Here is a 26,069-nt window from a genome sequence, read left to right as displayed (position 1 = left end):
ATTGTGATCGAGTTAATATTGTTGGTTATCTTGTACTGGTTCGCCCATCTGTCTGGTATTTTACAAGCAAAGATTTTGCGAGATTTAGAAAACGCGTGAAACAAAATATTGTCTTATAAAACTTGTATAATAAATAATTAATTCCGCATTAGTTGCAGTATATACTACTTTTTAGTGATATTGACAGGTAAAATGATTTTAAAATTGGAGATTTTTATTTATATAGGTATTTATATAATTAGGAAATAGATTATGTAAAATACAGCAAACATGCGAAAAAAAGTGTACCTATAACATTGTCTTTAAATATATCGTTGTTATTTAAAAAATTTTTTTTACTACCCCAACTTCTTACAATTAACTCATGTGACAAGACTATAGTTTTGTGGTTCTTGAGCTACGACGACTGACGAGACAGGAGGAAAATTTGCTATTGCGGCGTTGTCATATTAATAAAATTAGTACACAAACATTGCCATTAAATTGTCTTCTTCTGCGAAATAATATAGAGAATGATAATCTTAAAATAAAATATAATAAGAAATTTATTTTATTTTCGTCGAACCCAATAAAACTAAGATGAGTTAAATATCATTCATGTGGAACGTTTTGAATCGAACCTCAACTTACCGTATGTTAAAATAACGAAAAACTACTGGGCCATTGGAATCCTACTGTTGCGTGGCGAGATTTGGTTCTCGTCGAATCGGGGATTTGCTGAGAGCGGAAATTGTTTATTTACGTGTAATCGTGCAAAAATTCAAGTGTGTATTCAATGGTGTAGCAAAAAAGTGGCAATTATGAATGAATAAACGCAAATAAAAACGAGCCAAAGTTTAAAGGGGAGGACGAGGAAGCTCAAATAACTTTAGTCGGCTACCTCTAAAAAATATTGGAGAGAACAGCTGGGGAAGTTCAGTAAACCCTTTCAGCAGCTGTTTCAGGGTTAGTTTAGTGGAAAGTTATAGTTGTATATGATGTCAAAGTTAAAATTGTGCTGTCATTGGTAAGGACTCAATGCAACCTAAAAGTTTCTCAATGTCTAGTCTAAATAAACAATAATTGATAATTTTTAGTTGAGTAAACCCTTTCTGTAGTTGTTTCAATGATAGTTTAATGAAAATTTATAATTGTATATGATGTGACTCTCAGCAACCTAAGAGTTTCTCAATTTCTAGCCTAAATAAACAAGCAACAAGTGTACCAGGATTAGTTAAGTGGAAAGTTAAAGTTGTAAACGCTGTGGCAATTAAAATTTTTGCTTTCATTGGCAAGGACACACAGCTGTCTAACATTTTCTCAATTTGTTGCCTAAATAAATGATAATTGATTACTTTTAGTTCAGTAAACCCTTTCAGTGATAGTTTTGTCAAAAGTCGTGGTTGTAGACGAGGTACAAAGTTCAAATTTTGTTTTAATTGGCAAGGACTCATAGCAACTCTAAAATTTATCAATTTGTAGCCTTAATAAAAAATAATTGATAACTTTTTGTTCAGTAAACCCTATCGGTAACTGTTTCAGGGATAATTTAAGGGGGTCATAGATTTCCATAAGATAAGAAGTTCAAATTGTACTTTCATTGGCAAGAACTCGCAGCAACGATAACAGTTTCTCAACTTCTAGCCTGAATAAACAATAATTATCAACTTTCAATTTAGTAAAACTTACCAGCAGCTGTTCCAGGAATAGGTTAAGTGAAGGTCATAGGCAAAAAGTTCAAATAGTGCTTTCATTTGCAAGGACTCACAACTACGCTAGAAGTTCTAAATTTCTAGTCCAAATAAACAATAATTTTTAGTGGATAGTTGTAGTTGTATATGTGGTAAAAAGTTCAAATTGTATAATCATTAGCAAGGACTCACAGAAACGCTAACAGTCTTCCAATTTCTAGATTGATTATACTAGGAAATTTTAAATAAATCGATACACAGATTTAACTTTCAAATAAAGTATGAAATTCGAGTGTGCTTTTTTATATCTGAATAAAACTCAGGAAACTCTCTATAATAACTTACATACAATATTAATGATCGATAGATTTGAAACAATAAAGTTATTTTTGAAACTATGGTCATGAACATAAAAATACATTTTTTTAGAGAATAAACTACATTAAAACAAAAAAAAACGAAGAATAAACATATGAAAAAACATGTCAACATCCAGTTTCTTTATAGTAACAATTTCAACTTATCATGAATATATATCGAATTAACAAAAAAATAAAGAAATCTAAAACCGAATTAAACTGTTTCCAATCACAAATTGATTTCAACTACAAATCACATGTACATTCAACTAGATACATTTTCTTTTATATCAGATGAAAAACATTCATCATTGGGTCCCCACACAATTTCAGTTTCTGCAACATCTATTTCCATTTTAACCTCTTCCACATCTGCAGGATGTTTCAACATATGTTGTTTCAGAGATTGTCGCCATTTTGTACTAAAATCACATTTACTGCATTGCAGAATTGGATCTTCATTTGCATTTAGATTTTGATGGCCTTTAATGTGCTTAACCAACGCTCTCTTATACTTGGTTTTATAATCACAGTGATAGCATCGGAACATTTCTTCGTCAGACAATTTTTTGTGTACTAGTAGATGTCTGGTGAATAATTCTTTCCTATAGCATTTATAATAGCATTTGGGACATTTGATAAGATTCGATTCATCTTTTTCTTTATGCAAACACAACTGATGGTTCATGAAACTTGTTTTGTATTTTGTTGTAAAAGGACATAACGAACACTGAAACTAATAAAGGAATAAAATTAGTACAAATTAAATAAACGACTCTCTTAGACACACACTGCCCATATAAGTGCCCAAACATCCCCGATTCGTCGCAAAATCAATTCTTACTTAAAAATGAGCTAACCTACTTGAATTGCTAGAAATTGTTAGACCGTGTTTCCCAAGAAGGGGGCAATTCGATTGAAAAGGGAGAAAATTCAAAAATAAACTCTAAACAAGTTTAGCCCTTTTGATCTGGGCCGTTTAAATACAATGCTAGATTTTGGTGCCAAATTGGAGGAAAGAAATCTGATTCTTAAATAATTGCTGCCAATAAATATTATAAATTCATTTGTAGAGACCAAAATATCAACTGGTTTTTTGGCATCGTCAAGTTAACCTCCCAGCAGCAGATGGCAGACTTCGCGTGAACCCCCCCCTCCCCCCGCCACACTTTAAAATCTCTTTAAACAACGCAATTGTTCGCATCTGAATCAAAGAGCTTCAATTTATGAAGAAGGTCAACTGAGGCGACTCGTAAAGAATCTGTGTGCTGATAATCCTAAGCAAAAAAAGAAGTTCGCAGGGGTACCACCCGACTCTGAAGCAGTTGAGTCAAACAAGCTGTAAGCCAAGATCAGTCTCAAACGTCACATGTCAGCTGATCGACGCCAACTGAGTCTGAGAAGAATTTCTTTTCTTTGGCAGTAAATTTCGTATTAAGTTAAGCTTTTTTTGGAAGATTCTGCTTCTAATTTTAATCTTTATTAAATTATTTAGAATTTTAATTTTTCATTATGTGCTTTGAAAATTTATTTATTGTGTTTCGTTAACAATTTCAAGTCTTTAAAGTGTCAGTAAATATTTTATACAAATTGGTTTTTATTTGTGGTGTTTTGCAGTATATTATTCTCTTTACAGTGTTACCAATGAAAACAGAAATAACCTATTGGGGGAAGTAACATGTCCAAAGGTTGTCAAAATCGAATTAAGCACTGATATGTTAAATGTATGTAAATGTCTACATGATTTTACAAACATTTCAGGCAGATCAAAATTTACAGGATCAAAAAATAAGTAGACTCAATCAGGGTGAGAGATCCCACACTACCAACTGCTTATGCCTTGGCGACCAAAAAGTAAGTAGATTCATTCATACTGAACACACTGTTTACACTACCACTACACCAACACTCATAATTCCACTGTCTGACGCGCGTTTCGATAACCAAGTTATCGTCTTCAGAGACTGAAGGTAAATTGTTCAGTATGAATATCACCACCAGTTCCAAAAATTTCAACTTAGACTCATTCATAATCCTGAAGGGAAGCATCAGAGGTTCCGCACTACCAATTTCTTAGACCTAAATGACCAAAGAGTAAGTAGACTCATTCCTCATCCTAGAGTGAAACATAAGAAGTTCCACACTACCAATTCCCGAGGTCCAGGAAATCAAAGAGTAAGCAGATTGTTAATTATAATCCTTTTTAATTATTCAATTTTCCTTTTCGTTTCATATTTTTTCTTTACCAAAATTTAACTCAATAACAACATAGACCACTCATTATAAAGCTTAGGCTGATGGCTTTGAGATGCTAAAATCAGAAAAAGCGATTTTTTTACTCACAAGTGTAAATTTTCACTATTTTAGCAAACTAGGAGCTTTGCATTTTCCTTTCGATTGAATTTTCAACTTCCAAAGTTAAAAAAATTTTTAAACTAAATTTAATGTTTTAAAATTTGTATTTAATCTTTTTGATGTTAAAATAAACTATTCTATCTGCATTTTGTTATTATTTAGTCCAGTTTGAATGAAAATGTAAGTCTAATTAATAATAATTTATTTATTATTAATGAGAATTTCATTCAAAACCACATCAATTCCGAGCACATATTTCTCATTTTTTAGGGTTGTAATATATATAAAATACATTTCAATGATAAAGCTTAATAGTTGTTTGAATTACCAAAGCAATTGGAAATATGATTTTAGCAGTAATTATAAATTTCTATTTGAACCACTTATGAGGTTTTGAATATTACCTCCTCATCTTTTGAATTAAATTTAATCATATTCACATTGTTACAAAGCTAGATAAGTTATTCTTTTCTCCCCTTTGTCTATATGTTAACATTGTTATCGAAAAAAAGAGAAGAGAATATTTTAGGGCTTCAGATACAAGGTCTTAGAATATTCTTGTTTTCATATAGGCAAAAATTAAGTAACAGGAAATCATATTTACTTGTGTTGACCAAACCCCCATCAGCTCTGTGTATCCAAGAAGTCCTTAATAATAATCTATGGTACAAGATTGAAATTGACTTTAACTCACCATCTTAATTTGACTGGATTCCCCGTGCATTAATTTCTGATGGTTCTTCAATCTCTTTTTACAAATTGTTCTATAGGAACAAGTACTGCATTTCAACCATTCCGGATTATCTTTGTGAATAATGGCGTGCTGTTTCAAATCTTGCAGCCTCTTTGATTGATATTTACAATGCTTACAATAGTATGTTTGTAATTCTTCGGGTTTTTTATGTTTATTATTATGATTGTTCATTGTTTGCTTCACATGTGTGGTAAAATCGCATGTCTCACAACTGTATAAGGTAATCGGTAAATGGCCTCTTAAATGCTCTTTTAAGAATCTTTTCAACGTAGTTTCAAAATCACACTGATTGCACTTGAACTTCTGAAAAACATATAAAAAAACGTCATTTTTTTTACTATTTCCACTTACATGAACTAACCTTGAGGTGAATAACCTCGTGTACCCTCAAACTCCTCTTCCATATGGATTTATATTTACAAAATTGACATTTGTACCATACCACGTCCTCAACTTTTCTATGAGTTATCATGTGTGGAATCAAACATCGTTTATTCTTTGTACTATAACTACAGTTGGCACAATAATAAGTTTCTCCCGAAGAATTATCTTTAGTACCATGTATTCTTATGATGTGTTGTTTCAAATATCGTTGATGTTTAGTTGAGAAGATACATTGTTCACAAGAAAAAGCTATTTGATTGTGTTTTACTACATGGCGCTCAAGATCTCTTTTCCACATTGTTTTATAAGGGCATTCCTCACATTTATATCTAACATGTAAAAACCAATAAAAAAATTAATGTGCATTATAATCAAACTAAATTAATAACAAATATGCATTATAGTATACTGAGCAACTGGTGCAGGAATAAGATATTTCATACAAGTGGTTAATAATCCTTTCGCACAGGGCTGGATTTAAAATTTTGCCGCCCCTAAGCCCAATAATATTTTCCGTCCCTAGTTACTTTCTTAAAAACCTTTTTTAAAAAATTATTGCAAAGAATTACGTTTCTGAGGAATTTACTTGAATTTGGGTGTCGAGAGTAATATGTCATAACATAGTCACGTGGCCAACTTAGCTTAGGCAGCTTCACTATAACTTTGAGCCCTCTTTAAAGCCAAAAAGCTTCTAATCCTCTACAAGGTCCAGATTCATCCATCTTTCGAGTATTGCTGGCACATTTGGAGCTCGGCTCCCAAGCAACTTGGACATCTTGGAGCGTACAATAAAGATGTCTGACCTAACTCTGTTTTACCGAAACTACCACGGCAAATGCTCTTCTGAGCTATCCAACATAATCCCACTTAGAGCAGTATCTGCAAGACCTACTCGACAGGCCAAAACGTCAATTTATCATGACTCCTTTCTTTGGAAAAGTGCAAGCCTGTGGAATCAGCTACCAAAGCACGTCTTTATCGAACCCGGAGGGCACCATTTAAACTACTCAAGTGTAATAGGATATACCCTCTTGGTTTTTACATAAGAAAATAGCCATTGTGATGCAATTCCAAATTTCGTAGTTTCGACTTTTGTCTGACCTCTGCAGTACGGTAACTTGTATCAAAATTGCAACTTCTTCGAAAATCCGGCTCGAAGGACCATTATTTGTTTCAATGGACTTCAAAATCAGAGTGCTTTGCTAACCTGATGTTAAATTATGGCTATTTATTTTTGTGTCAAAATATTTTTATAAATGTATCATTTTCTCTCGGCAGTGCGCCCCCTATGAACTTACGTTCATTGGTTCGGGCTTAATGGGAAATCTGGGACTGCTTTAACACAAACATGAAATATTTAGTTTCCACATGTGTTGTACACTATACTTTTCCAACGATACAAAATACTAAATAGTAAGTTATGCATTTCATGTTAATTGAAAAGAAAATTCTACTCCCTAATTGGGGCTATTACCTATATATGGGGATATTATATAATTTCAGAGAAATATTATAATTAAGCCATCAAATTGAATAGACTTACTTTTTCAGTTCTTCATTATGTTTGTTATGAGTGAGTTTATGCTTTTCTAAATTTCCTTGTATTTTCGCTCGGTAAGTGCATATATCACAGTTGTACCAAACAATCTCATCTTCTTTTAAATGAGTTATATTGTGATTATCAATAACATTCCTATATTTTGTAACAAAAGAGCAAAATTTGCAACTATACATTTTTGGCATGTTTTTATGATCAAAATAATGATAATTCAATTCGTTTTTTGTTGAAGCAATGTAACTACAGTATTTACAATTGAATTTCTTTAAAGAAATGTCATTAATTGTCAAATTAACAGATCCGTCTTCATTGACACGTTGATTTATGTTGACAGGTTGATTTAATGCTTCTAAATAATGCGGTTCAAAAGGTACCACATTTTCATCTAAAAGAGCACCAGTTTCACCTTGTTGGAAATAATGGGTTTCAATTTGATGAGTGTTCTTGTATACAATTTCAGTCTTTAAAGTACTAATCCTAGACTCACAATCTCCATGTCTATCTAATTCTGATACCTCCCGTATGATTTCATTTTCATATGATTCCTTAGCATCACCAATTTTTGTTATCTTTAAGAATTTTAACATTTTATTCAAATGGATATCTTTAAAATTTTCAACTGACATATATTGATTTAGCTTTCTCTCAACTTCCAAATACAAATTAATAAAATTGTATGTGGAATGAACTACTTTAGTACAACTGTTACACACAACCGCATCACTATTTTTTTGTAAATCCTGAAATACCAACAAAAATAATTTTAAAAGTATATAATTAATGTTATCTAAACTTACGAGTTCAGGAAGATACGCCTTTAAATATTTAGCAAGTACACATAATTTATTAAATCTACTATAATTATTAAAACAAAGACAACATATAATCTCAAGTTTGCTTCTTTCTAAATGAAAATCATTTTTAAAGCTATTTATGTAGGTTTGAATCTTTTTCTCATTGTTTATACAGTTTAATTTAAATTTATAACCTATTTCCAGCTTGGAAATGCAGTTACCACAAATACTTGGTTCGGAAACGATAAACTGGCTCTAAAAAACAGTTTTTTATATGATTAAAATTAATAAACAAAATATTATCTTCAACCTTTGGTAAAAATAAATCCAACATATTTGAAACTTCTCCAACTAGCATATAGTGACCTAAGTTTGAATTAATTGTAAGACATAATCTACAAATTTTCACATCGGTTCCTTCCATCAATAGTTGTTATATTTTTATACTTTCTATTTAAATACTTTAATTGGAAAACGACATAAATATCAACAAATAAATAACCTACAAATCTAAATTACATATGTGGGTGTCAAGTAGTCATTTTTTTAAAGAGGACCTGGATATTAGAGGTAGTCAATTTTTAGTTTTTATAACTGATATTTGACAAAGAATGACGTCATAGTTTATTGATTGAAAACTATTCAATTTAGGATAACTCGAAAAAAAGCTCTTAAAAAGCAATGACAGCTGTTTACAGGTCTTGAATAACTTTTTTTCGATATCTGTTAACGCGAAATTTTATGTGAAATAAATAATTTATAAGTTGAAAATTCAGGTATATTTGTTTTATATTTATCCATTATATGAATAACTTCTAATTATTCAATTTCTAATTTTACGTGTTAATTACTTGTTATGAAATAATGATCCATTTTTTATCGTGGACAGATGATAATGATTTTACTGTTATGATTTGCATTGGAACATTAATAGCACAGTTTAATAACGAATCGTGTATCGGTACAACATATAGATAATAAACCATTGACACCTTAAGTGGTAAACGCAAAATAATTATCTTCTTTTTAGTGTATACACTGTAGCGCATCATAAGGAAATATAATGTCGCACTACAGTGATGCTGAAGATTCTATTAAAGATATACAAGATTTAGATATTGGAATTAGGAAAAGGAAAGTAATAGGATGGGATCTTGAGTCTGAATCAATTGCTTCTGAAATAAAGGATCTTTTAGAGGAGGATGTTAATTCTTTGGTAAGTGAAATAATTTATTTGTTCAATATTCATTTTATAAAATCATATATAAAAAATGATTGTATTTTATTAAAATTGGGCTTCCAAATTAACAAACAAACAATTTTTACATTCTGATATTATGGAAAAGTTTACTAATTACTAATTGTGCTTTAATTAGTGGAATATTTACTTCTTCAATTGATTCTGTGAACTGAATAGTTCGCACTTTTATTGATTATATCATTAATTAATTAAAATGTATTTTTAAGTGATTTTTGTTCAAAATGAAGGCAAATTTACTTGTGTATTCTTTACTTTTGAAATGAATTGGTTAGGTTTCTATTTAAATACAAAATACATATTAAATTAGAATTTATTGTATGTCAAAAAGATTAAATTTATAATTTAATATTTAATGATCCTATAAAAAATAAGATTAATATTTTTTATTGTAATTTTTATTCTAGAAAACACCCAAGTAATAAAATTTCAGTTTTTCAATTGTCTCATATCATAAAATATCATTTCAATAATAATAGTAGGATTAATCTGAAATTGAACTTTGAGTTTTTGCTAATTATAACAAACGATTTAATTATTTGTTGCCTAAATACAAATTAAAATGTGGGTTGTGAATATGTGAATATAATTATAAGATATTCAAAATGAACGCAATAAATTTTACAATACTATTGTAAGTTCATTTATGTCAATAATTAGTAATGTCGGCAGTATTAAGATAAAGATTTTGCTTATCAATACATTTTAACTTTGACATTTTGTTCAGTCATGTGCCTTCAAAGTAAGCATATTGTGTAAACCCTAAAGTGTATTTTATTGCTTTCTGTTTGATTGAACAAGTTTACGCTAAAAAACAAACTCAATTATTTGTATCCTTTACAAAAATAATGTTATAGATTAATAAGTTCTATTTACATTTTTCGAAATTAGCTAGAAGAATTGATTGGGATTCAAAGCTATATGGAATTTAGCAAACTATATATAAATATTTGTATTTAAATCCTGCAGTGTAAATTCTCTTCTCTGTTCGACAGTTATAATTAATTTTAGTGACATTAATAGCAATTCTGTGTTATGAATACATTTGGAAGAAATATTTGAAATTTTGTTTGATCACTCACTCAATCACATATATATTTATTTATATTTCTTATGGGACATTCCTGTATATAATTATTTGAATATTATATGCATAATAGTTTCTGTATTTATAATGTTTTTCTATTGAGTTTATTTTCAGTTTATAAAAAAAATTGACATAATAATAACACCAATTATGTTTTTAACTACTTTGAATTTATTTGAAGTAACTTTTTAATTCGTAGTTAAAAATGAACTATGAACTTGTGGTCAATTATAATTAGTTTTGTCACGGCAATAACGATTTTTTTTTTTGGTTTTTTATTATCACATTTAATCCTAGTGCCATTTCATCATTTCGTAAATTCTCAGCTTCCAAATATTTTCTAAGAACTTTTGACTTGCAAATTCATTTAAATCATTTCCTCATATTACATTTGCTCCTTTTACAATCTAATAAACAGCGAATTTATAGAAATTTCAAAAGCAACTTTCTAAAGTGAAAATATTTTTATTGTATAGAAGTTAAATAATAAACATGTTTTACGTCTCGCCGCGTGTTTGTAGGATCCAATCTCAAGGTCGACACTTTAAACTACAACTTGTTTAAAAGTTTTCGGTTAATTTGTTTGCGGAGCACACGATATAAAATTAATTTTATTGTTTTTAATGATCATTAACTATTGTTATCTAATGTTCAGGGGTGTCTCTTAAAACACTTTTTGTATAGATAATAATTTTTGCCATCTTTTTTATTTGAAACTTTTTTTTGTATAACGCATAGGTTTTTAATTATAGCGCTTTTTACAATATAGTTAACGGTTTATGGTAAATTGAATATTATAAAAAGAGTGGAACGCTTATTTGGGGTTATTTTATTATTGGAATATAGTTGTAGAGGAAAGAAAGGATTCTTTTGTTACACATAAATCTGCAAAATGTCAACATTTGGTCTTTCCTTTCATTAAAATATAAAATAAGTACATATTTGTGATATTCCTAAGCGAATCATAGCACATGTTATCTCAGCTTTCTCTTTTTAATAGCAAAATTATCATATTGGCGCACTTAAGAAGGTATTATTGGTTATAGGTTCAGAAATTATTTTAAAACCTCAAAAATATACATAAAACGTTGTAGAAGAACTTGATATAATCAACATGTAAATTTTGACATATATCTAGTTGATTTAAAATAGTTATAAACTCCTACCGCTTTCTGTTATATCTGAAACTTTCTTATTTTATTACATAACTTAATAAGTCGTGTGGCTGACACATAAAAGGCGCTGAAATTGTCAAATCCATATGACGTTATATATAGTACCAACTACGTGTAAAATTTCATGACATTTCAATTAGTCAGAAAAAAGTGACAACCATTTAAGTGAAGCTACTTTTATTTTCCAAAAAAAATTGATCAAAAACATTTTCCCGTGTTTTATCATTACTCATTGATGAAAAAAAAATACTGTACAAGCTCAGAAATGGTTTCAAAAGTGTTATCCCGTCTCTGCTTTATTGAAAAGAACCAACATTGGTGATCGTACAAATGCACGTTCTATTGCGCCACCCTGTACTAAAAAAATTGAATACATTGAATCTTGTAAAAAAATCATATCTATAACTGATAAGAAGTTTGATCTATGGTTCTCTAATTGGAGATACTTTTTCAGAATTAAAATTTCTAAATTTCCAATTAAAAATATTTTAAAATTATGTATCTTGTTATCGTTCTGTTTTTCAAAATATTATCTACATGTTTTGATCATTCAACTGCCATATATCTCTTTAATGACAACTTATCAATGTTATTTTAGAAATTTGAATATCTATTATTTGTTAATATTTTGAGGTAAATTTAACTATTATTTCGTTAGTTGATGACATATGTAATTGGAATTTGTAAATGATGGCTAATTCCATATTACAAAATCAAAGACATCTAATGTTACAACTTTAATAACATGGAAAGCCAGTAATTTCTTTTACAAGAAAAAAATTCTTTTCAATTGTTACCAAAAAAAACATAGTGAACTTTTAGAAACTATTGAATCCTTGAAAGACAACCGTATTTATCCAAATGGAAATAATTTCGAGTGTCCTTTAATAATTTAAGTTTCAAAGTAACCGTAAAATCAATTTCTCTTGTTTTAAGAAATATTGCAGAATAATTATCATTGACAAGGTTATATATAGCAAGTTATGAGAAAGTTTTTTTAGAAAGAACGCCAAACGACATTAATCTACCATAAATTAAAAATCTAGAAATCATTGTATGAGAATAATATTTCTGATACGAATCCGTTGATTCTAGAAAAAAAACTAAAAAGAAATTTGTATTTCAGAAAAAAAAAATTGATAATAAATGAGGTTAGAGTTGCTAATTCCGCAACCTTATAACACTTATGTTGAAAAAATACCGTTCGTTAAGTTTTTGTGATTCCATTCACAAAATTATAAGATACTGGCTAAAGTCGTTGTAAATAAACTGGAATCATTCTCCGTAATAGCCCTGGGAGATTACCAGAAGAGGGAGATCAACAACTGCCTGTTGGAAAATTGCTATGAGCACAATATTTCCATACACCACCTCTTTATGGATTACAAACAAGCTTATGACAGTGTTGATCAATTTTACCTCTACAGCACCCTGCGTCTTTTTGGCATTTCTACGAAACTTATTCACCTGGTGCGGATGATGTTAGCTGATACCGAATAGGACGAGGTCTCAGGCAAAGAAACGCCCTTTCGTGTACCCTCTTCAACCTGATAACAGAACGGGTCATCAGAAATATCGAAGTTAATAGAGTAGGAACTCTGATCAACAGAACGGTGCACTACCTGGCCTACGCTGATGACATTAATATACTCAGTCGAAGGGAGCGTGAACTGAAGGAAAGCTTTGAGCAGCTGGAGGAGGAATCCTGTAGAACGGGGCTTACCATTAACGAGTCCAAAACATGGCTATGTCAAGGAACAGAAGAACTCCCCCGGAGGCTTTCGAAGTAGGCAGATGTATAATAAAAATAAAATAATGATAACTCGATGGAAATAAGAGAACGTGTGACAGCGTGGAATAGAGCATACTTCACTGTCATAATCTTATCTTATAGACATCTTTTGAAGCATCGCGATTGAGTTTTTTGAGCATTTCTTTGCACCAATCGACACGAGCTTTTTTGACCGCTTGTCAAATTATGGCGGTACAAATCTTTTTTTTCATGCAACATTGAATGTATTCGATTGGAACTAATGCCCAAGTATGCCTCAATTTCACGGTATGTCACATGACAATCGTGTAATATCAGTTTAAGCACAGGATCGATGTTTTCTGAGACAACGACCGATTTTGAACGACCTTTACGAAATTCATCCTGTAGCGAAGTGCGACTCCGATTGAATTCGGAAAACCAGCGAAACATGGTGGCTAGAGATAGTACTTAATCACCAAAAGTCGTGAAGCGAGTTGATCGTCATACTGCTGTTAGTTTAATCCATGTCTAAAGACGTAGGCAATCATCGGACTAATGTCAAACTTTATGATGGCAATGTCAGATTTGTCATATTCACATTAGTGTTGCCATATCTCGAAACTTAAGTCCAACCCTCGTATATGTATATTTTTTAATCGGAAACCATACAGTTATATTTATTTATGATACAGGTGGAGGAGGACTGCGTTGGATGTCCTTTACCGTCCACTCCTGAGGATGAAAATATTTTGGATACCGAGATGAGTGACGTATTAAAAGCTGCAGTCTTAGGTACAGGTAACGTGTAGTGTAGATATTTTCTAGTATTTTTATTTTTTTCATCGTTTTGCTTGTGTTCTTCTTCAGGTAGTGTATCAATTTTATATTTTTCATTTTCATTAACGGCATTTCAATTTTTTTTATTACTTTTTGATTATAAAATTAACATTTCTCCAAAAAAACTATACACAAGTATAAAATTTGTTATTAAGACTATATGTTTGATATATATTTTGTTATTTAAATCAATAATTGAATTGAGAGTTCTTAAAAATGGAAAAATATTTAATAATTATGAGAATTTCCTCAAATTAACACTTGAAGTAAGAATTTTTCCCAATTTACACTTCAAAATATATATAAACACTTTGAAATCAAGACAATTTTCAAACAGTCATGGGTACTTGAAACCTAAACGTATTTATGATATAACTATATTGTCAACTATTTTATTTTTATTTTTGCTCATTTTCTCATATCATATTTTTAGTAGTTACTTTCAGCGTTCTTATCACAGTTTCTTTTTTAACAATGATCCTTAATAAACTAAGTTTCAAAACACGAAGATATTGGTTTGGCTAATTTTTTCTTCTTTTCCACATAACTTGTGCTTTGCCTTTATGATTATATAGGAGCTATGTTCGAAAACCACACCATATTTTACATTATATATTATATGAAAATGAAGGAAATTGACTAATTTATTTTAAAAAGTTTCAAAATTTGTGTGAAAAGTTTTGTAATGTTTAATTTTTATCATTGCAACGCCGAAAATTTGACAGTTATTGCATAATTATATAAACAAAGGACAATTTTATTCGAAAAAGAAGAATAACCTAATCAACCCTACAAAGTTTTTAATAATACTTCAAAATTATTTCATATGAGTTTTTATTCGATATATTTGTCGTGACCTCAAATCTAATTAAAAATGGCCTAACTAAAATGTGTTTTTTGTACCTAATACGTTTATTGGATATTTAAATAATAGGAATTCTTCAAAACTGTCTAATCTATCTATCTAATGATATTTATACAGATATCTTCTAAAATTGATTTTTGATTATTGATCTTCTTTTTTCCTCATTACAAATCTGTAATAACAATTTAAAATTAAAATTCCGACAAGTTATAATTTCTGAAACCGTGTTTTTCATACTGAACCCAATCATTAGAATTTCATTACCTTCGATCCTTGACGACAATAAGTTATCAAAACAAGCTTCAGACAATGTTATTGTGAGTGTTAGTGAACAATGTATTCAGTATTGTTCAATTCTAAAAAAAATCCGTATCGTAAGATGCAGCAGCAGATGTCTGTAACTACAATTTTCAACATTTATTCAAGACAAGTTTCATTCAGTTTCTATATTTCTAACAAATATTTCTGGAATAATCATTATAGGATGAGATGTTTTTTACTGACTGATTTTAAAGATTGCGTTTAGATAATATGTCAAAATTATTTCCGCCAGTTTGTAGATGCTACAAGTGTGATTTTAGAATAAATTACTGTCTATAAAATTTGAACGTAATCTTATATTGACTGGGTTTTTCTATTGTTTCAGAAGTACTGCTATTAAATGCGGAAGCTATGGGTAAATATTTGTTGTAGGTATTTTTCCAAGTATTGGAGAAAACCTTTTTAACAATCACTTTTATCCCTTCGATTACCCTATATATCTAATGCTCCTATATAGCTAGTACTCATAGTAAAAACGCGAAACAACATAGTGAATGAAAATATATCTAATGCTTCACGCTTTAGGAGACAGAACCTAATAGTAAAAAATTAAAAATTTTGATTGTTCCAAGAAAAGTTTATAACCTATAAAGTTTTTAGAAAATTATATAATTAAAAATAATTAATTTAAATAGGTATGTTTCTTCTAAATAATTTAAAAAATAGGTAAACTGAAATTATATTATCTAGTTTTTAATTTTACAATAAAATACAGGGTATTTCATTGAAAATAATATATCTCCTCATATTTGGTATATATCTGTCTCATTGAGGATAAACTACCCTGTATATGTCTGCTTCTATTTCGTTTAGCTATTGGAGAAGGACAAACCACATCTCTTTCATGATATTAGATTTAAATATAGGTTCAGTATGTTTAGCGTTTCTCCCAATCCTTATTAGCACTATAGGAGTATTACCTAAACCGATTATCCGCATCAATAGCATGGCAAAAAAAAAGTTCTTATCATTATTTTCTTATGTAGTTTGGTAACCATATAATGCCTATTTTGACATATTAAAAAAAAATAGTAAAGAAATGTTCAACTATATGAACCCAGCAATAATCGTACATTGTCTAGCATCGAATTATCCATTGAAAGTTGAATACAATTTTTTTGTTGGTGTTAGAAGTCATATAATAATTCTAACTAATTTTGAAGATAATTACATTTTAGTTCTACTGTGAGTTAAATGACTCAATTCATTACTTTGAAAAAACTATTTATCAAGCAAAAAATAGTGGATGTTAATGGAACTTCAAGTATCCAAGGAACACTTGGAATCACTTAACTATATAATTAAAAGATCCCAATAGTTCCCATTAGAAGTAGTCAGTGAACAACCTAGTTTTAGTACTAAATTTTATTTATACAAAAGCTATAATTAATTATAGAAATGGTCTTTTAGAGTCACATCAATATAAAATAAAAGTAAGTAATTTGATACGTTATTGGAACTTCAAGTGTCCGAGGGACACTTGGAATCACTTAACTATATAATTAACATATACCAATGGTTCCCATTAGGAGTGGTCAGTGTACAAGCTAGCTTGAGTACTAAATTTTATCGAATACAATGAAAACTATAAATTCTGGTAGGCAAGGGACATTTATGGTCCTTCATTAATATGAGAAAAATCAAGACACTTTGTATCACTTAACTATATGTTTAACAGATCATGTTGGTGTTATTAGTTGTACTAATTTTATGTTATTAATTTGAACTCGAATATACATTTGATTCAAGCATATGAGTTGCAGTAATAAATTTTTCCTATTATTGTGTCTGCTTGTAATAGTAAGATATATAACTTCTCTTCAAAATTAAATATTTCAAAAACATATTTCGGCTTATTTCTTGGCAATATAGCTAAATAAATATTGATTAACATTAAAAAACAACAAATGGTGACTTTAATCTGATTAAAAGATCACTAAGCCCGTTGTTTTCATCAATATGAAAAGTAATTGATCATGAAAACAGTTAATCAGTATCCCTTGTGACCCACAGGTGTAAAACGGTCAAAATTTCGTTTTGAAAATGTTGATTATTAAAGCAGTGCTTTATTTTTAGACGTTTTCCAGTTCAATTTTTTATTCCTGTATTTTTTTAAACGACAAAGTCAAATATGGAATGTATTATTATAAAATTACCAAAGATTATCCTTCAATTCAATTATTAATTTCTGTTGGATATCAGAATTGTAATCCATAAATTTTTATTCAATATATTTTTCCACAATCCTTCCAAATTTACCATATTTTTAATGTGTCAAAATATTTTCAAATTCCAGTAGTAAAGCTAAAGCTAAACTTTATAAATTTATATATTATAAATATTTTTGGGATACTTCTTGTGAATCCATGACTATTTTAAAATTGTCTACTTACCGTAGATACTATGAATCGTTTTTTTTTTTTAATTATTTAATTATGAACAATTTAGTTAATAAAAATATCGAATGGATTGCAACAAGTTAGCCAGGCATTGAATTTCAAATTTTTCTATATTATTGTTGAAAAAATGTATTTAAATAATTGTTTATGTTCTTTTTCAATCAGGTGATGAGCTGGACATCACGGCGCTCGCTCATAATGCCGCCTCTCAAGCCGAACATGTCGTTCGTAAAATGATACAAGCGGGATGGTCAGTTTGTCATTTTAGAAACTTACCCGCTTGGTTGCAGGACAACGACTTCCTCATTTTTGGTCACAGACCGCCATTACCCAGTTTCCGAGCATGTTTTAAGAGCATTTTCAGACTACATACCGAAACTGCTAATATATGGACGCATTTGCTAGGCTGTGTGGCGTTCATAGGTAAGTTATAAGAATGAATCCTTTAGTCCACATAACAATCTGTCTGTTTATCATCAAATTATTTCTAAAAATACATTTGTGTAAAGGTAATAATTTTCAAAACATTCATTTTTTTTAAATTTTTTGAATCATTTACTTTCATAAAACTAGGACATGTAAAATTTATTGAAGTTATCAGAAAATTGTAAAAAAAGTAAAAAAATTTTCTCAATTTTCTCAATCAAAGGTGGTAAATTACGATATAAATTACCTTCCTCTTTGAAAAGCTTTTCGATTTTTTTGTTTCATATTTACTAAATTTGAGATTACTTCAGTGCAGTGGGAGGCTATTATTTTCGCTGTATCAACTTTGACGCCCTGTATAAAATGATATTGAAGAAAAAAAATTTTTTACCACTTTATTATTACAAATATTTAATTATGCATCATTTATAACTTTCCCTGCCTCAGTTGGAGTGACTAATTAATATTAAATTGGACGCCACCAACTTTTTAACTAACGACTTAAAATGAATAAAAAAAAGTGAAAAAGCTTGAAACACCTTTTGAATTACATTGATCATAAAAACTAAACAAACTAAAACTATCCCTGGACATGATTATCCAAATTAATTTTTATTAAAAAAAATGATAAATTTGCATTAAATGTGAATCCAAAAAAGAACAACAAATCAAAGCATAAATTAAAATCACCTCAGATTACATATATTAAAGATAAGACAGGGACTTATCTATGGAAATCCGGGATGGTTGCAGCCCTCAACTGAATTACCAGTTGTTGGTTAGATTATTAGGTTGTGGTGGTTTAGGGTGGTTTAAACTATTCAGGCAGGTGTAGAACTGCAGTTAAAAATTTAAATGAGAAAGAAAATGTGAACGCAGATGGAAATTACTGAAGAAGGAATGAGTAGGTAGAACAGATTCGAATAAAAAAGAGCTTATGCTCTAGCGTATAAAAACACTGAATTCTTAAAATATAACCAAACAGGAATCTGTTCTATTCTATCCGTTCTGTTCCTCAAATAAATAAGAAATTCGAATTTATATGAAAACTATCATACAAAATTTGCTTACAAGAAAAGAAAATCCATAAAGAAGAAAACTTACCAGTGAATATGAAAAATAGAATCACCAAAAATTTGGCATGTTACATTTTTTACCCTCATAACTGGTATTAGTCCCTTGATATTATATACTTGGAAACAGAGTTTAAATATAATTAATATACTTGTAACATAAAAATGCAATTAAAATGATATGCACTTCCTATTTATTTAGACAAAAAAGTTCCGAATGGTAAATAAAACACAGTGGTTATTAGCATTCACAGATAATTAGATCTCTTCGATATTTGTAAAAAATATCATTTAAATCCTAAAAATTATATATTAAAGCCCCCAAGTGAACATTTGGCATTTTAAATACCAAATTCTATAACAGCATCTCTAGTGATTCAAATCGGTCGCCCTAATTGTTTTTCACTCAAACTAATATAATAAAACGTTTTTTATAGGTATAGCAATATACTTCTTGATGAGACCAAATACTGAAATCGAAATTCAAGAAAAAGTTGTATTCGGAGCATTCTTCGCAGGAGCTATTATATGTCTAGGAATGTCGTTTATGTTCCATACATTGAACTGTCACTCCCAGTTTGTAGGTAAATTGTTTTCGAAGCTAGACTATTGTGGAATAGCTCTGTTGATCATGGGATCTTTTGTGCCGTGGTTGTATTACGGTTTTTACTGTCATTTTAAACCAAAAGTAGTTTATTTATCGGTAAGTTGTTTTTTTTTAATTTTTAATTTAATTTAATTTTTTTTAATGTTTATATTAACATATTTCTTGTTTATTTATAGGTAGTATGTGCTTTAGGCATAACCAGTATTATGGTAAGTTTATGGGATAAATTTTCTGAATCTGGATGGCGACCTTTCCGTGCTGGAGTATTTATGACGTTTGGATTGAGCGGAATTGTACCGGCTATTCATTACGGAATTGTTGAAGGTAAATATCTTTTTTTAAACAATAATTTAGTATTGTTTATCTTTCTTTTTAGGTTGGTTCAATTACGTTAGTCAAAAATATCTTGGTTGGTTAGTATTAATGGGTATGTTGTATATCGTGGGTGCAATGTTCTACGCCCTTCGAGTTCCAGAAAGGTGGTTTCCGGGAAAATGTGACATCTGGTTCCATTCTCATCAGATCTTTCACGTTTTCGTACTGGGCGGAGCTCTAGTACACTATCACGGTATATCCGAAATGGCTATGCACAGAGTAACAATAGGACAATGTGAAATACCGGATACACCCATATATTGATAGGTAGCCTCTTGTTTTTAATTAGAAAAAATTATTTTAAATGTTTTTTCCTTATTTCAATAAAACAGTATATTTCATTTTTATATTGTTGAAAATAATCTGATTGTTATCGATTAGATATATCTGGAGCATATTTTATCTAATACACTTGACACCGGTTGTTTATTTATTTTTAATGATTAATCTATCGAATTATCTAAGTTCAATGTATAATTTTTTTAATTTAAGTTGCTGCTTTAAAAAGACCCCAACTCAAGAATTCCAAGGAAGAACTTCTATTTCATAAGTATATTATCAGTGTAGAAATATTTTTTTGTAATTTTGGGTCATTATATTTCCAAATACCTGTGTTTATATATTATAACAAATTTGTACTATTTAATTATCGGCACAAGCGAAAATTGTCATCAAATGGCATGACAAGTGCGCTTGAAATGTTTATGATGAATTTCTTTTTTTGGTTAAACCCCTTTAAAGATTATTTTGTTCAAAATATTTATATTAGTCCCGATAGAAAGATGGTTTATTATACCAACCAAAAAGCAATCCTTCAATCCAAGTTCATTTTTGCATACATTCGAAGGATTTGTTGCGGAAAATGTTGAATTTCAATAGGGGGTAAAAAAGTAATTGAAAACCACACTCGAAAGATTGAAATATCCTTTAAAATTGTATTTTACTATATATTTACAATAAAAACTGAAATATAAGCAATACATTTATTTTTTATTTGCATAGAATATTAAAAAGTTATGAAAAAAAAAACAAACAATTTGTTGTTTTGTTAATCACAACTAGAAACTTTCACAGATAATGTAGTGATATATTTCTTATTAATTCCTTTTTTTTGATACAAAAATTTATATGTTTATAAATTTTTTTTACTAAAATTTAAAAAAAAATTATTTTTCCTATAATATTAACCTCTACGTTTTATTTGAAATCTTTGGTACCATTGATGATATTCATACCGTTTACACTACCACTACTCGAACACTCGCAATTACACTGACTGTGAAATTCACCTTCAGTCTCTGAAGACGGTAACTATGTTATCAGAACACCCGTCTTCTCTCTTTGTGTCTTTAACCGGCGCTACGGTCCTTTAAGATCCAGAGGCTTTCCAACAATCAACTGCAAATCTTTTCTGTCCTGATCATGAAGCCTTCAACGTCGAACCCCCAGCTGGATCAGGTCCACCTCAACATTCTCCAACCAGCCAAGGTCTTTCTCTCAGACGCTATCTGCCTGGAACTCCATACATGGCTCTGCGCATGTTCCAGCCACCTCACACGCTCGCCTCGGGTCCTCTACGCACCATTTTCTTAAACAGGGCCAAAAATCTTTCGCAGGATTGATCTCCGTTGTCACGTCATTATCTTCAGTTATCAACGCCCTGAGATATTCGGATAACACCCATCGGCAATGTAATTGTGAATGTTGATGTAGTTGTATTATAGCGTGTTCAATTCACTTTGTTTATATTTTTAAGATGGGGTATTTTTTTTATTGTTTCCTATCCCTTAACTGAATTTCACCATTTTCCAACTACATATTTTTTAAATCGCAAATTTATTACGCTACAGTAATGGAATAATTCTATTATTATATACCATAATGCTATAGTTTCATTATTCAAAACAGAAATATTTTCTTCATACCTCACTCGAGCTTTATTTATGTTGATTGTTTTGTTAATATGTCTTCCTGGATGTCCTACATCAAATTTTTTCGAATAACCAGAAGTTTGTCTTTAAAAAAACTTCTACTTCATGTAGTCGTAACTCCACTTTTACTAATCTGTTTTAATAAGGTTGGTATAAAATAATCTATGATACGTAGTAGGTCAAATTTATCATTATGTTGGTGTTATGCCCAATCAATAGTTTTACAGTAAATTAGTAGGCATAATGGACTATTTTCTAACTTAATTAAAATGGTGTAATCTAATTAATACTTTAATGTTATCTCAATCATAGGTTTTCAACTGGTTCTAGAGATGACTATCGGTAAACTGTCAGGTTTCTTTTGTTAATTTCTTTTAGTCACGTCAATGAATACATAAAACAGACAATCTTCGGTCCTCAAGAACAGCTCCGATTTTGATGTTTTTTTTTTAATTTTGTTTTTTTATATTCTTTAAAATAAGAAACCTCTTGAAGTGGGGACAGAACTATTTATCTTGTTTAAACAATATCTGTGATATTTATGTATCTTGTTCTTGTTTTAATCGCGGGAAGGATTGCCGGGGCTACAATACTAATTTCTCCAAGATTATGGAAAGTTCCTGTAGGTACCAGTCAAAGTTGCGGTATTCAAACAAACTGGACAAATGGATTATTATTTAGTACAGTAGAATCTTGATAAAGTGCTGAAGCTTCATATAATTGTGCTTCATGATAAGATGCACAGAAACCTAAAGCATGACATACGTCTATGACTTTTCTGGAGTCAAATTTTCTGTGAAATGTTACACTCAAGCCAATTTGAAGGGGTGATAAAAAAGAACGTGGTTTCACAGCAGATATAATTGCATGTGAGATTGTCGTTTTTTTGTCGAGTTTATTATCGACATTTTTTTCCCTCTTGTTCTTTCTTATAATTTCGTGGAGTAATAACTTCATTGATTGAGGAATTACATCCATCAATTCTGTTTCTGAGAACATTTTATCACTACCAGGATAACTATTATTATTGAAGATATACTGATATACACTATTCACTCCGATAAAAATTATTATTATTATAAATAATTCACACTGATAATAATTCACTGTAAGTTAAAAAAATTAATACTTAGTACTTGACGAAGCGTGCAGATACTCCAAAAAGTAAATGAATACTAAATGAAGTAAGCAGTAAAAATATAAAACTAGTCAAACATCTGCTCTGAGACCTTGAATTTTTTCATCATTTATATATATATATATATATATATATATATATATATATATATATATATATATATATATATATAAATCGCAAAGAAAATCGCCTTGACATATATATATTAGTGAAAAAAAGGAGCATCGAAAATAATATTAAGAAAAATATATAAAAAGAAATCCTCGTCCACATATGTGTAAGCAAAAAGAAGTATTTGTAGCGTATGCAGGTAACACATAAATTTTAATATTAAATTATTGTTAAAAACTTTTTTGTAACAACTAGTTGTTACAATAAGATTAATATATGGAGATTTAAAAAAAATAGAGACCAAACTGAATTTTTTATATAAATGTCGTTGATATTGTTTAAACAATATAAATAGTTCCGTCCCCGCTCTAAGAGGTTTCTGATTTTAAATAATATAAAAAAACAAAATTAAAAAAAAAATCATCAAAATCGGAGCTGTTCTTGAGGACTTCCGAAGGCTTCATTCACGCGACTATTTATCTAGGCTGTTAATATACATTTTATAATATCTTATACAATATATGTGTGAATAATAATATAGGTGGTGGATGTCTATTATAAAATAATCACCATCTTCGATATTCTAAACCCGTTATAGTTTTTTTTTTTCTACAGATAATATCGATTGTATTATCACATTTTGATACAACATAAAAAATACTATGAAACTATGGTGTAGCAATTATATAAACAAACATGGAAGGCATACTGAAATGGCGTGACATCAACACCATTCGAAAAAACAGTTCTTATGAAAACGAAAAAAAAATATTGTTCACAAATATGGTATCGGAAAAATAAAACGAATTTCTTCAACTTCGGTTTATATTGTATTAATTTTTATATCGAGCTGTATCAAATGTGTTTAAATACATTCAATAGATATCTAACTCTACGTACCTTATTTCTTTATGTTATTATTTTTTTTAACTGAAGTTTCTAAGACTAATTTTTGTTGTATAGAGAAGTCTATTAAACATACAGGTAAAAGACTACTATCATTATCAGTGATTAATAAAAAATATATATTTTGCTATTGTATATCAATATCGGTAGAATCTAAAATATAAAAAATTGTAATGTAGGAATTTAGGGCGGATTTAAGACATATTTCTTTTCAATTTTATCTTTTCGGTAAACTATTCTCGTTATCACGAAATTTCTAATAATTGTAAACCTTAATGTTTGACTACAACATCCAAGACTCTTTCTGTTTTATAAATACTGCAACCTTGAGACTATACATACTATTCACTACTACACAGCCCGCGGGCCATATCCGACCCGCCAGTAATGTCATCAATCTGATCCGCGACAGCCAATTTTTAACTGCAGTTACTATTGCAGAAAAATTCAAATTGTTTTGGAACATACCGAAAAAATTATTCTAACCCGAAGGCTTCAAAATTTGGAGACCCCTGGTCTAGTGTAATGGTGAGTGGTAATGTGGTGTGGTAGGTTTGGTATGAACACCACTAATAGTTCCAACTTAATTGAAACCTAGTGCCTCATATTATAAGTGTTCTCGCCTTCCAGTACCCGGATTCTAATCAATCCCATCTATTGTTACGGTTACAACATGATTAGATTCTTGCTACTACAAATTTCTTATCCGAAGCATTTTTTGCAATAATGTTACTTTGTAGATCTTTGTCATTATCTAGATTGTCTTTTTCCTACCCACAAAATATACATTCATCAGTCTATGCTAGACTTTGTTGTACTAGCGCTTCCTGTGAGGATGTTTTCGATAAGATCCAGATACTTTTTGCAGATAGCTGTATTGAAAGTTTTTCTAGAGGTATCCAGCTACCAAAAGCACAGCCAGTTCCTCTAAACTTTTATAGGTGCTTCAATTACTAGTATTTTGGATTGTAAGACTCACAAATGATTATTGACACGTTTTTGAATAATTTTCATAAATCTTTCGTTTTCGATCCAAAAAATTCATTGTCTATGGTATCGTCAAGTTAGTTCTGGCAAAAAGTAATTGAAACATCAAATAGAATACCAACAAGTAATTTTTGAGATACCGTGAATAGTGTACCAAAATATTTAGCAAAAGCTTTTAGTTTTGACACGTTTTTCAATTGGGATAGATAGTAGTATTTAGTTTGTCTCTTGTGATATTTATAATAAGTTATTTCTCTTCACTGTACATGTAAACTTTTTTTGTATAGATATATCTGTTTTGAAATTTAAAATGTAATGTTGAAAAATAAAGTATTCAAAACGAATTGCTAGTTTTTATCGAAGACCAAAATACTATTTCTCTCTAAAACTCAACAAGGAGCCATTAGATCTTGACGGCACGCCTTCGTTAGCATGAGGAGGGATGATGCATAGGACGGCTCATAATTATGGGCTTAATCCAAGACAGAAGCAATTGTGCCGAGGGACGAATGGTACCAGCGCCCTAATCAGGTGTCGCGGAAAACCTGCCGAAATTCCAAGAGCATGGACCATGAAAAATCTTCCCCTTAAAGGCTCCTAGCAAACAGGGAGCGTAGAGCCCATTACCATCAAAGTAACGGTTTCTTCCGATACCGAAGCTCTGACCGGTGCAAACGCCGCAACATCAGTAGTGCTGAGAAGGAAAGCCAAGGCTGCCGTGACAGCTCAGGGTTAAATTGCTCCATATCCTAATGTTGCCTCGACCTCCACCTACAGCGTTTCTGACCCGGAGATCTAGATAAACACTGTTAGGAGGCCAAGAATCCCTGGTCATAAAGTCATAAAACTACTAGCTAGCAAAATCGAAGGAAAGATCGACTATGCAGCTGGCCGTGAGTCGAGTGGAACAACCCGATACCGGCTTTATGGAAAAACAGCTGCTGTT

General features: G+C 30.1%; 2 protein-coding genes across 10 annotated transcripts; one reads left to right on the top strand and one right to left on the bottom strand.

Annotated features, from left to right (window-relative positions):
- Positions 1 to 1,932: 1,932 nt before the first annotated feature.
- LOC130898383 (zinc finger protein 11-like) lies at positions 1,933 to 8,575 on the bottom strand. The gene is made up of 6 exons (XM_057807635.1): positions 8,185 to 8,575; positions 7,878 to 8,129; positions 7,066 to 7,820; positions 5,500 to 5,851; positions 5,079 to 5,441; positions 1,933 to 2,765 (listed from the first exon to the last, which is right to left on the bottom strand). Exons 1-6 carry the CDS (start codon positions 8,296 to 8,298, stop codon positions 2,295 to 2,297), a joined length of 2,307 nt encoding a protein of 768 aa, XP_057663618.1. The 5' UTR covers positions 8,299 to 8,575; the 3' UTR covers positions 1,933 to 2,294.
- Positions 8,491 to 25,467, top strand: LOC130898384 (adiponectin receptor protein-like). 9 transcript variants are annotated; one of them, XM_057807639.1, is made up of 9 exons: positions 8,542 to 8,650; positions 8,905 to 9,090; positions 13,840 to 13,939; positions 15,496 to 15,525; positions 17,735 to 17,992; positions 19,506 to 19,771; positions 19,852 to 19,999; positions 20,052 to 20,317; positions 20,543 to 25,467. In XM_057807639.1, exons 2-8 carry the CDS (start codon positions 8,938 to 8,940, stop codon positions 20,312 to 20,314), a joined length of 1,218 nt encoding a protein of 405 aa, XP_057663622.1. In that variant the 5' UTR covers positions 8,542 to 8,650; positions 8,905 to 8,937; the 3' UTR covers positions 20,315 to 20,317; positions 20,543 to 25,467. The 9 variants fall into 9 exon arrangements, with proteins under 9 accessions (XP_057663620.1, XP_057663625.1, XP_057663622.1 ...); XM_057807638.1 differs by having other exon boundaries at positions 13,840 to 13,945; positions 23,846 to 25,467; XM_057807636.1 differs by having other exon boundaries at positions 13,840 to 13,945.
- Positions 25,468 to 26,069: the final 602 nt, after the last annotated feature.

Source organism: Diorhabda carinulata, chromosome 10, assembly GCF_026250575.1.
Source record: "Diorhabda carinulata isolate Delta chromosome 10, icDioCari1.1, whole genome shotgun sequence".
Classification (NCBI taxonomy): Eukaryota; Metazoa; Arthropoda; class Insecta; order Coleoptera; family Chrysomelidae; genus Diorhabda; species Diorhabda carinulata.
Note: the sequence above shows the minus strand (reverse complement) of the source record. Positions and strands in the feature narration are given on the sequence as shown.